Here is a 13,132-nt window from a genome sequence, read left to right as displayed (position 1 = left end):
TCCAAACTTGTGTTTGCTAGGTGACCTAACAACAACTGACTTACCACATAAACAATTTCAATCTACACTTGTAGCCCTTACTATCGCTAAAAAAACAATTCTTGTTAACTGGAAAAATAAACAAACTCTGAATATCGACCAATGGTCTAACCTCCTCATAAATCACATTTTAATGGAAAAAATATCTGCCTCAAATAAAAACCAAATATCAAAATTTATAGAAACATGGTCTACGTATATAGAATTTTTTAACCTAATTCCGGTTACTTAATTCTGTCTGTTAGCGAGAGCCACTACATCGTGATAACTTACATTGATGTTTCTGCATCTGGCAATTTATTATTATATTATATTATTAGTATGGGATTTTTTTTTAATGGGCTTTAGGTGAACTGATGAATACACACACGCTCGCACGCACACACACACACACACGCACATACTCACCCACGTACAAAAAAAGGGTATATATATATATATATATATATATATATATGTGTGTATATGTGTATATATATATGTATATGTATTTAAAAAAAAAAAACATTTATTAATTTTTTTTTTAATTGACTTGTTGGATTTTAAAAAAAAAAAAAAAAAAAAGGAGAGCAATGATGATGTCAAATCGAATGAACAATACTGAGCTCTCCTGTAAAAAAAAAAAATATATATATGTTTTTCAGTCAATAAAACATTTCAATGTTCTGAGACTATTCTATAACTCAAGAAAAATAATTATTTTGTATGTTCTCCATTTAAGATGGGGTCATAGGTACTAGGTTTCTTCTCCAATAAAGATACTATTGCAGGGACAGTATAGTATGATCAGCCACCGTGTTCTAGCTTATTAGTGGATCATGTTCCCTCACACTCCCACATGTTCATGCTTGATGTGTGCTATGCACAGAAAAAAAATATTTTTATTATTATTATTTTTTTTTATTTCAACTAATAGAACAAACAGTCTTCACAGCATGATCTGAGATCAAAGACAATTCTCCAAGATACTGTATACAAACCACAAATGGCCACCATCAAAAGAAGCTGAAAGAATGAAAAAGATGCCTCTTTCCAAAAGTAAATAAGCCTGTAAACATTTTCTCAAGCTGGAAAGAGGATTTGTGTAGAGCTGTAGAAGAATGAAAATGGCTGTCGTAGTGGAGTGGAGGATCAGAGAAGACAAACAACGCGGACTAAATACCCCGGGGGATACAAAGTAAATTAGCGGCATCTTGTTTTTGAGTTTTTGCAGTACTCAGGGGTTAATTGTTTGGTTTTACGACACCCTCACAACACCTCACTCCTTTACTCTTGCCTTTTCAATATTCGGTAACTCTTGCTGAAATGACAAAGAAAAGCAGAAGCAATCAAGTTTCCTGCAGTGCACCACAGCTTCAGACCAATTTACTGCTACAGCCGGTAATCCTGCATGGACAAGATTGAGGTTTGAGCTTGTAGACACTAAATCGAGCACAAGTGGGGGAATTCTGTGCACTATATAGGGAACTGGAGAACTGTGTGTGTGCTTGCGTGTGTGTAGAAGAAATCTCACTTCCTAAGTTAAATTGTCTTATAGGCAAAAGTCCAAGCCACCAATCTGTATAAAATATTTATAGGCTATACGTGGTGTGCTTTCACATTGGCTTCAACTATCCATCTTCAGCTTTGAAAATGTGTTTGGAGCACGTAAAAAGGTGTTGAGGAGAGATAATATTTGACCATAAGTGATGCAAAGAACATCAGTTCACATGTGCACTGTTAGGGGGCAGCGTAGCCTACTTTGTTGTCTTACTATGATCATACACCATGGGAGGATATGACAAAAATGTATCATGTAAAACACAATTCATTTGGATTCCTTAAATGGTGGTCATCAGCCAGTCATAAGGCACATATAGGCAAACAACTGTTTACATTGACACATATGCACAATTTAGAGTCTTTAATTAACCTGGGAAGCATGTTTATGGAATCCGAGTGGAAGTTGGAGTACTTGGAGAAGAACCATAAAAGCATGGCGTAACAACTCAACTCAGGAAGGCCTGCACCAAAATTGTTTGACTACATTTTAGTTCAGAGGGCATAAGCTTTATAAATACATTTAACCCTTTCAATGTACAGTTATTAGTAGTTTTCTTAAAGTCAAAATACTGCTCTGTAAACTTGTACATGACATTTTGTATATGGACATCAAGGCTTGAAAGAAGCAGTTTCACGTCACAGTTTGTGGGTCAAAGTTAGCATTTAGCACCTAATTTTAACGCAATGAATAGCCAAAATGGGAATTAGGTGCCGAGACAACCATCAAAAGGGAGAAGAAGGGAAAGAAGAACCACTGAGACGAGCCTAAAAAGCGTTGCTGGGCTCACGTCACCTATAGTGGGTAGTTGGAAGTCAGGGGAAGCTCTGTGCTACTTCAGCTGGCTACTAGTGTGCCTAAACATGTTGTGGAGTAGCTTCCAAGACAGTACCGGTAATCATTTCCTGCGTGGCGACAAATAAGATACTTTTCTGACATGTGTCATACTCACAAAGCGATAATGAGAAGAAGACAGTGAAGTCATACTAAATGCTAAGCTAACCTAAGATTAACACAGCTAGCGCGTTTAACACCTTGGGTGATCGATTACACTTTTGACCAGTGTCTGGCTGCAACGAGCATATCCATCTTTGAACAGGAAATTAGCAGGGAAATTAATGTATGGACTCTGGAGTAAAAATCAAACTCACTAAACTAAAGCAGAACAAAGAATTAATTTTCTTCTGTTACGTTCTGAGCGTCAGGCAGGAGGATTGGCCCATAAACTTAAATAATTGAAATATTTATAATTAATAGCCCTGAGTTTTGACTTTGCACGCTACAAAATATATGTTTGTATGTATTATATTGTTATATTTCTATTGCTTAATACAACTCTTGCTTCTGTTTCCCGATATTAACCTACAAAATAAATTTATAAATTAATAATTGCTCCACAAAGTTAGAACATTGCTACTCAAATGAAGTCATTGATTTGCAAATAAAAAATAGTATATATAAACACACTAACACATTTCTGTAAAAAATTGAGGTAAAATACTGTAAATATTACAGCAACTATATTTGGGCATGTATCTGTGTAATACAGGTAAATACTGTAAAGATTATTGGATTTTGACGGGTATCTCTATAGGAGAAGAAGCAAATTGAGGACCCTGTATTGTCACCAGAGCAAGGACGAGTAATATTTTAGCGCGAGGGCAGTCTATATCGTCATCACATCGCATTTCTCCGATAAACATGCATTAGCTAACATTCATTCATGCACTCTGTTGCAGAGCAAGGATTGATTTTACACGGACGGCATGGTGGATGACTGGTTAGCATTTCCGCCTCCCAGTGCAGAGGACGTGACATCCAGTCCGGGCTTCTGCCTTCCTGGGTGGAGTTTGCATGTTCTCTCTGTGCCTGTGTGGGTTTTGTCAGGGTACACCGGTCTCCTCTCATATTGCAAAGACATGTATGGCAGGTTAATTGAACACTCTAAATTGTCCCTAGGTGTGATTGTGAGTGTGGATGGTTGCTCGTGTGCCCTGCGATTGGCTGGCAACTAGTTCAGGGTGTACCCTGCCTAATGCTTGAAGCCAGCTGGGATAGGCTCCAGCGAACCTTTTGAGGAATAAGAGTTAAAGAAAATAGATGGATGGATGGATTTTACAATGACATACTGTATTTGTGTATTTACAGGAATTTTCTGGCAACTAAAGTAAATTACGGAGAATACAAGAAATGGTTTTAAGATAGATTACAGTGAATTGCTGTAAAGGTAAATGCAGTAAGTAACTGTAATTTATGTACAGTAAATACAATAAAAATAAAAAATAAAATAAAATAATATAGTAATGTACTGAGATTTTACAATAATAAGCTGGCAACTTTTTTGCCAGTTATTTCTTGTACATTCTACAGTCAATTCGTTACAGTATATGTATGTCTATTTTGAGCCTTGCTGTACAACACTGTTCTCGTGCCATAAACGAGAAAAAAAGATTTTAATCTCCACACATTCATCTCCTCTCATCCCTTCCCTCTGGCTCTTTCCATTTCCCTTTCTCTCATCTCTGTGTCAGGGTCAGAGTTCAGTTTGGAGATAACGGAATAGAAACAGGATCCCGTGTGGCTCTCTATCAACCTCTCAGATTCAACACTGGAGTGATCAGTCGCCTACATCTGTGGCCCAGTGTGGCTGTCTGTGATGAGCTTGGGCAGAAGTCATCTCTCCAGGTGCCTGCTGGGCGTGTTTGCAGAGCTTTTCCATGTTTGACCCCAAGCCTCTGTCTCTCACAACCAACTGTGGCATTGTGAAAAGGAACACGTGTGCACTTACTTTTTGCAGTCACATCCAAGGTAACATAACATCTGTGTTAGATCATCTTATTGGACAGTCCAAATTAAAAGGACATGCACACACGCACAAGGTCAGAGGGGGAAAAATGTGTCATTTGCAACAACTATTTGGTTAATGAATTCCACGGTAGATCAGAGCAATATTAGAATGACTGCAGCTATCTTTGTTCACCAATTCCGGTACTCGAGGTCTGGAGTCCTGCAAGTTTTAGATGTTTCCGCCTACCAACACACCTGATACCAAAGATCACGATCATTATCAGGCATGCTAATGACATGATTATATGAATCAGGTGTGCTAGTGGGCAGAAACATCTAAAACCTGCAGGACTCCAGACCTCAAGGACCGGAATTGGTGCACCCTGTTTGAGAGTAAAAATGATCGTCAAATAATGAACCTAATGTCACCATGCAGTTACCACACTTATGACAACTGAAAATAACAGTAGTCCTTCAAAGAAGACTCTGACCTGTTTGCTCATACTGTCATAAAATTAACAAATTGATAATTAGAGGATCAAACTTACTATTTTTAAGAAAAACATTAGAAAAAATAGTTTTTCCTCAACTTTGAATATTTTTAAGGTATGAGTCTGGTTTTAGGGTAAACCGGTACTGACCATATCAAGTTTTTAAATCAATGAATACATTTGTAAGTAATCTTGATTGCCGTCAATGAATGGTGTTGTTACTGCTGAATGTATGTGCCACTTTTAATCCGGTAGCCCACACCACTGGTTCTCAAGTACCCCTATCCAGCCTGTTTTCCATGTCTCCTTCAGCCAACACAGCTGAAGATTCATTATAAGGCTTCATACAGAGCTTGCTGATTAGCTGATCGTTTGAAACACCCGTGTTGGCTGCGGGAGAAATGGAAAAAAGGGTTGGGGTACTCGAGGACCGCGGTTGAGAACCACTGACCAACACAATCCTTTTGAATAGACTAAAATATCTGGTTGTCTTAGCTTAGATTGGTGCTTATCTTTTTTTTTTTTGTTATACACCCCTACCCCAGGAATAAGAATATAACGTTGATGAAAAACAAAACAAAACAACTGATAATTAGGGATGTCACAATATTCCAAATAGGCCTATGAAAAATGCCTTGATATTTTCATGATCTTGTTTTGGTACAAAACAATGAGCTGTTCTGCTTAAAGTTGCATGATTCAAGTTTGAGTGGTAAAATAACCGTAATTTTCACCCACCCATGTATTTTATAATTGTATAATGGACAGGAGGCACTATTGTGACACAATGGCTGTTGCTCAGCTGTTGTTAGTCATATTTTCCTGTAGAGTTAAATAATGATGAGGGTTTTAGGTACGGAATTTAAGGTTTCTGCCTGAGCGTGACGTCAGGCGCGTGCACGCAAGACTCCATGCAAGACAAAGAAGATTTGCTTGTGTGTGACTGAGGGCTGCGTGAGGCTGTGTGAGTGCCCATTCGAGAGGAGGGAAGGCGGAAGTGTTGGGAGTGTGTGGACTAGAGCGTGGAAAGATAAACGTGTGCGTGACAGAGGACATAAAAGTGTGTCAAAATAATAATAAACCAAGACTGCAGTGCGACCCTCCGTCTCCTGGTGGCTCCTTTTGTTTGACTATCGGGCTGAAACTTTGGCAACATGCAACAGGAGATGTCTCTTGGAGGCGACTCCGGCCCTGGAGAGAAAAATCTCCCCTGTGTCCGCCAACCATGGTCATAAGACCGAGCAGGACAGGATAACATCTGTCTAGTGTGACAAAAAGGACAAAACTGTAGTCGGACAGGCGTCGCGGGAGGACACGGATCAATATTGGAGCAGCGTTCAACGGGTGGAAAGACCTCAGTGGATGAAACGGGACCCACAGCTTGCTTTCTTCTTGCTAAAAAAGTAAGACCTTGTCACGAAAATGCGATAGGGTCTATTTAAAATGAGCAATGCAGAATTAAAACTACGGTGCACTGATTAAATAGCACTCTGGGCACATGCACATCTGGCTTCCATTCCGCTTTTTGCCAGAGGTGTCGACAAATCTGCAAAAACTCTTAAATCATGCCCCTTTAAAATTTAATTTTGTTCAGCATGTCTCTTGGTAGCGCTCTACTTTCGTGTTTCAAGTTATGCGGCCAATCAGGTGCCTGTATTCACTACACAGAAATGTGTATTTGACCACCCTAAACTTGACAACTGGAGTCTACTGCTTGACACTCAGCATTAAGGTTTGGAATTGGGAGGTTAGATCACCACATGATTCCCGAGCGCGGCGCTGCTGCTGCTCACCGCTCCCTCAGGGGATGGGTCAAATGCGGAGAACAAATTTCGCCCCACTTAGATGGGTGTGACAATCAGTGGATCTTATCTTATCTTATCTTATTGCATCAATAGCCAAATTGATCCAAAAGTGAGAAGAATTAATGGTAGAATGATAGCTATTGCAGTCCACATGAGCAAATGATAAGTTGCGATGTTATATTATGAGAGTGCTTGTGATTGTTAAAGAAAAAGTACGATACAGTAATAGAAAAACTGTCGGGAACCAATTCTAAAATGAGTCATATGAAGCTTGCATAGAAGACAACTGGTGTGACAGATGGAGGATCAATATAACAAGACTGCAAGAAGATGGGAAAGAGTGCTCAAAAAGACATGGCTAGGATTTTCCTCAATGATCTTCACTGCTGACTACAAATCAGCAAAGTGATGACGGCAGAACGACTCCTACACTTTCCTTCAGGGCAAAAATCACAGCCTACTTTTTGCTTGTTTTGGTGTGTATTTTCTCTGGTACTGTCTTTTATATATTCACGTCATGACTTTCGTCTTTTCAGCATTGCCTTTGTTTTTACTCACCTCTGGCGAACAGTTGAAAGCTACAACAAGCCTTGAGAGAGATAGACAGAATGTAAGATTTTTCTTATCAAACTAGCTGTTGGACATATATTTTGTGAATGGAGGAGTTTGAATTATTGATGCTGTTGTTAATGGCATCACAAGACATCTATTGAAAAAGAGTTTGTGTTCCTCCAGCAAAAACAAGAGAGGTGTTTGAAATGTGTTTACATAGTAAAAAAAATAAACAAAAAAAAGTGTGAGCCATAAATCTGTACTTGAGCAGCATGAGCAGTGGCCAAACGTTCCCACATTTGTATTCTGAAGGTTATTACTGTGGTGTTTGTTCATATATAATTTATAGCCACATTTATTTAACATTCTATTCAGAATCACTGGTGAACCTAAATCAAGGCTGTTGACAGGATATTCAGATTTATGAAGGGATAGAGACCGTCATCTGTAATAACTTAGTGTTTCATGTTATATAAAGATAATTAAAAGTATGCTTCAAAGTACTACGGGAAACATTAGCATCTGGTTCTCTGTCTGTGCAGTAATACTTACATGGTAGGCCAAGCATGAGTGTTGCAAGCATGACGAGAAGGCCGGCGTGGTGCGAGTGGGCAGAGCTGCAGAGCATCTTGTTCTTCTTGCAGACACAGACTTGAACTTTGACCTCTGAGTTGTTGGACAAAGGAGGCACCCCTGAATCAGTGATGAGCAATGGCAGCTGATAGTTGGCTTTCTTCAGACTGTGCAGCAACGTAATTCGGGAGTGTGTGGCTAAGGCGGGAAGAAGAGAGAGACCGAAAGATCTTAATAAAGACATCATCCCCCAAAATATTCTTAATACGTTCAGGATTAACACAAAATGGCAGCATATTTTGCAAAGCAGAATGACATTAGTGGTTAGTGAACAAAAAAGGACAGTGATGGCTCAGTTTGTACCTTGGCCGAGGTACCAAATGTTCGTGGTTCAGAGATCCATTTCTAACCATTAATATGGAAATTGGTATTAACGGTTGGGAAGATGCCATCTTGACAGTGTTCAGGTCCTTTCCAATTTCCATATTTTGGTCTGCAGCAGTACCTTCAAACCTCTGGTTAAGTCATGTGACTTGGTTTGCCCACCTATCCGTTGGGTGAAATGCCAACTGATTGCCAGTAGGGCTGACACATGGACACAACCAGACACACTTACATTTAAACATATCGTGGCGCCTCAAAATAGTAATTAATTTGTTCTGTGGCCATGCTCGTAACTCAAAACATCCATGCCTCAAATTCTCTTCCCCCACTGGAGTAACGCAAATACCATTAATCTGTTCCTGTCTCCAGTCTCTGTTCCAAAAAATTGCACTCTACAATATTGTACTTTATAAAAACATGCAGTAATAACTAGGGGTGTCAAAATTAATGCGTTCATTTTGAGTTAATTTAAAGTTCCTTTAACATCACTCATTTTTTTAACGCGTGATTAATGACCGCCCCTTACTTGGAAACCCTGTATAGGGGGAATTCAAGTCGCAACACAGCAGAAATGTTCATGCCAAAATTTTGCAGTAATAAATGTAATAATAATGCATATATTTGTGTAGACTGGGGTTAAGTTGCATTTTACAATTTTAAAAATGTGCAGTTTCACAAAAGATTAGATATGGAAATAAAAATGCACTGAGCTGTCACCAACGTCTTACAAATGCAATTATGCCATCTAGTGGCAGAAAAATGACTTCAACACAAATCAATATTACACTCGTTTTTTACAGTACAGTACATCTTTTTAATTTTAAGTAAATTTTATGAATTATTATGAAATTACTAGCATGTTTTCCACTTTTATGCAAGAGTATGAAAACCTATAAAAAATATTTTAATGTACATTTTATTGTGTATTTAGAACAGATAAAATTTGTGATTAATCGTGAGTTAACTATTAAAGTCGTGCGATTAATTACGATTAAGAATTTTAATCGCCTTACACCCCTAGTAATAACAGAATCATATAAGAATGCAAATAATTCAACTACAAGGGGGTCCTCCAGTTACATCGTACACGACCTACGTCGACTTTACGGCGCCCGTGCCTCGACCGTAGCACCTTTTTCCCCGTTAATTTTCCAGAGTAATCACGCCATTTTAAAATTATTTAAAGTTGTGTTGTTGTTACCTCCAGCAACGGACGTCCATCAGCAGGTCGGCTCGCCATCAGGTGCGTCACATTTCCGTGTTTTTAGCTCCGCTCTGCCATCCATCAGCAATGAATGTCCGTGCGGAAACACAAAATATTGGGTCCGGCTCTTCCCGGACGCTCAAATTACTGTACAAAGTATTTTGATGTAAATATCAACTTTAACGGGGAAATCCTATTACATCGCCAGCGCAGAAACGGAACTCCGCCGTAACTTGAGGACTCTCTGTATTTGTATAAGTGTTAGAGGTGTTTGTGACTTGGCCACCGGGGGCAGACACGAATCTGACTTTCAGAATTACTCTATGTGACTCAGTAGCTGCCATAATATTAGTTGTTTTTCCTTAAAAGATAATATATGCCTGTGAGTATCACTATACAGCCTGTTACTTACATTTGTTACTGCATGACATTTTCCATTATGCGTTAGCATCAAGCTAGTGGTCTTTAAAGCAAAGTTCATAGTTTTAAAAACACGTGTACCTGTATTGTAATTCTCTTTGTTTCATGTTTAGTTAGACAGGAAACCTCAACTGGGAGAGGCATTCAACAGCCTGAAGCACCTTTTTTGAAGATCAGTTCTCTATCTGCCAAACTCCTACTTGATGTGATGTGAGTTGACTTCCCTGCCACCAAGCAGTGCTTGTATCTCAAACTTTTGCTTATAAGTCAAAGCAAAAGAAAAAAAAAATTAGACAGCTCCTATCTAAAAAAAACTTTTAAGTCGGGTCACTTGCATCTTGGGACACCACTGTATTTATTAGAGCCTTCATTATAGTTTTGTTTTCTTGGGCAAAATGCAATGGATGTTTAGCTGCAGCGTCTTGAAAGGCACGCACGTACGAACACAGAATTAGACTTTGTGACTGAGGAGGATCTGTGCCTCCCTTTGCCAGCTGTCAGTCACAGGTATTACCTGTGGGCAAGTTTTAGTTCTGCTCTGTCGTTCAAACACACAAAAACAGCGCTGTCGGCCATCCAACCCTGAATCAATATCTCGGTTGTCTGCCTACACGCACGCACGTACGTACGTACACACACGCACCCTTTTCCTCCTCAGATCATTTTACTCTTCATCCTTAGTGCAGATCCATACTTGTTTTTAGTGTGGATTCCTATGAGCATGCCTACATTAAATATAAACTTATCGAACTGCCTCTTAAGAATTAAAGATGCATGCACTTCTGTTTTGCACTCTAAACTTTATCTAATTGAAAGTGTCTGGTGTTGATCACAATTGAATATAATACTTTTGGTTAGTGGAATCGATTGGATTACAAACATTTGCCGATACTGCCCGGACCAGACGACATGACAATGTATGCCCTAAGGGAGGATGGCTTGGCTCTCCAAACACGGACATTCTTGCGTCTTCTGTACCTTCAGCTTTTATTGGTTGCTATGTGCATTTATCATTTGTGAATTTGAAGTGAAGAATCTCGGGTTATTTTTAAACCAAGTTAGTTTGCTCCCCGAAGGCGCTAGCTACTAGTGCTAGCATGTTACAACAAAAACAATGTTGATTCATCACTTTAACAATTTCAACTTTTGGGCTGCTGAGAAAGTAAAATAAGAGACCTTAAGGAGAGTATTAGGAGAGATCTCACATCTTTGTTCGCCCAATTTTGCACCCGTGAACGGCACGTGTGCACCATTGTGAAGCGGTTTGTGAAAATCCGGAATGAATGAACAAAATGAATGAATCAAAATAACTTGTAGTAAGCAACACGAACGTTTGTCAGCATTTGCTTGCGTTGTCTCGCTGGCTGTTTCCCACACTAAAGGCGTGCTGGGTCGATAGGTGGGGGTCAGTGACATCATGTGAATACTATGTATACATGTTTTATAAAATAAATGAAGACAACATTTTGTTTATCTTTGTTGTTGTTGTTGCTTTTTTGCTGATCTGAAAAACGATCTGATCCGTGACTCAAATCTGTGATCCGATTTGAACTGTGAGGCTTTTTTTTATTAAATCCGTTGCACCACTCGTAAAATGCATGTATACCGTAATACAGACGCTCCCCAACTTACGAACGAGTTACGTTCCGAGCGATCGTTCGTAAGGTGAATTTGTTCGTAAGTTGCTTCAATGCTATATTTTGTATTATAATTTATGTTTAAAGAGAATACGTACAGTACTGTACTACGTATGTTAGAGAGAGAGAGCGAGAGAGACACACACAGTATGTACATGTACGTAATAAGATAAATAAAATGAAGTTTAACTTACTTTTGGAAGATGTACTCGATGCTTAAGGATTTGATGGAGGAGGAGGAAGAGGAGGATTTTATATCATGAGAGGTTCTTCGTCGTCGCTGGAATGGGCTTCAAAAGTTACTTCCTCCTCCGTAACTTCAATGTAGGAAGAAGTTGAGGTTCGAGGAGAAGAAGATGAGGGTTGATGAGTATCTTCCTTGGAGGATTTACTAGAAACTGGCCAAAAGAAGCGATCTAACGACGATTGCACAGTTTTCTTCTTTTTTCATCATAAATGATGCGGTAGCACTGTATGGCATCATTCAATTGATTTGCAACCTTTGTGCAACGTTCAATATTTGGGTCTTGCTGCTCGAAGAGTGCGATGGCTTTATCTATGAGCGACAGGCGTTTCTTCTTCTTCCTCCTCCTCGACACGTTGCTGAGCCTCCAATGCTGGGTGAGCTCTCACAGCGCCAAGCGTCGGTATTAGCGGCGGAAAGAAGCACTACAGTACTCGGAAAAATGTGCGCAATACAAAATCTAACTTACAGCATCTCTTTCCGAACATTTTTTGACATGCGCCATGCGCGCAGACATGTTCGTATGTACCCTTGTTCGTAACTCGAATGTTCGTAAGTAGGGGAGCGTCTGTATACTCAATACACATTACAAATGTATAAAATACTCACAGTTCACACTGGTGACTTTCCAGGTTTGATCTAGTCCCGGTTGTTTTCCCAGCTCTATCTTGAAGGGTGCTCCATTGGGTGGTAGGTCCTTGTCCCGTCCACCAACGATGACCACATTCATATCATGCGTGTCTTCACAAACCTGTGCTACTGATGGTACCACAAAGGGCGCATTATCATTGTAATCCTCCAGGTGAATAACTAAAGTGCCAGTGCCTGTCGCAGGAGGACTACCTGTACACACACAAAAACATTTCTTGATCAGTTTGTGAGTCAAATTTGATAGTTCAGCTTTTTAATTCCCTCACATGTTTTTGTTTTTTTCAAACATATCAATGAGAGTGCACTTTCTAATAGGCCGGTACACGCATGATTTTATATATATGCTTAACTTGAGTAACAACATGTAACGTATATACGCTTTTATCCATCTCAAGGGGCCATTTGGTCACCTGCTGTCGACTGAAAACAACATCACAGTTGCTTAGGGCTCAAGTAACAAACACACTTTACCGTTTTTTTCTGAGTTTGGCCAAGTGACGTTCGCAAGCGGTGCCATGATTGTTTGTTACCTGAGCCCTGAGCAACTGTGATGCCGTTTTCAGTTGACAGCAAGTGGCAAAATGGCCGCCCCTTGAGATGGATAAAAGCGTATACATTACATGTTGTTACTCAAGTTGAGTATATATACAAAATCAGCGTAAAGCGTGTACTGGCCTATTAGAAAGTGCACTCTAATTGATATGTTATTGAAAAAAACAAAAACCTGACAATGTTTTGCTAGACTTGATAGTGATCTTCCCATTTTGTATGCATATTTTTACAAATCTAACTGTTAGGTTAGGCT

The 13,132-nt window shown here is 39.4% G+C and overlaps 1 protein-coding gene across 1 annotated transcript in view; it reads right to left on the bottom strand.

Annotated features, from left to right (window-relative positions):
• cdh13 (cadherin 13, H-cadherin (heart)) overlaps nucleotides 1–13,132 on the bottom strand; it is a 436,422-nt gene that overhangs the window by 16,054 nt on the left and 407,236 nt on the right. Inside the window, exons 13-14 of the mRNA XM_077567730.1 lie at nucleotides 12,286–12,519; nucleotides 7,767–7,985 (exon numbers count right to left, since the gene is read on the bottom strand). Of these exons, the coding sequence (XP_077423856.1) occupies nucleotides 7,767–7,985; nucleotides 12,286–12,519 (453 nt within the window). The remainder of the gene's footprint in view (nucleotides 1–7,766; nucleotides 7,986–12,285; nucleotides 12,520–13,132) is intronic.

Source organism: Vanacampus margaritifer, chromosome 6, assembly GCF_051991255.1.
Source record: "Vanacampus margaritifer isolate UIUO_Vmar chromosome 6, RoL_Vmar_1.0, whole genome shotgun sequence".
NCBI classification, from domain to species: domain Eukaryota; kingdom Metazoa; phylum Chordata; class Actinopteri; order Syngnathiformes; family Syngnathidae; genus Vanacampus; species Vanacampus margaritifer.
The sequence above is the reverse complement of the archived record's forward strand: the minus strand, read 5'-3'. Positions and strand labels throughout refer to the sequence as shown.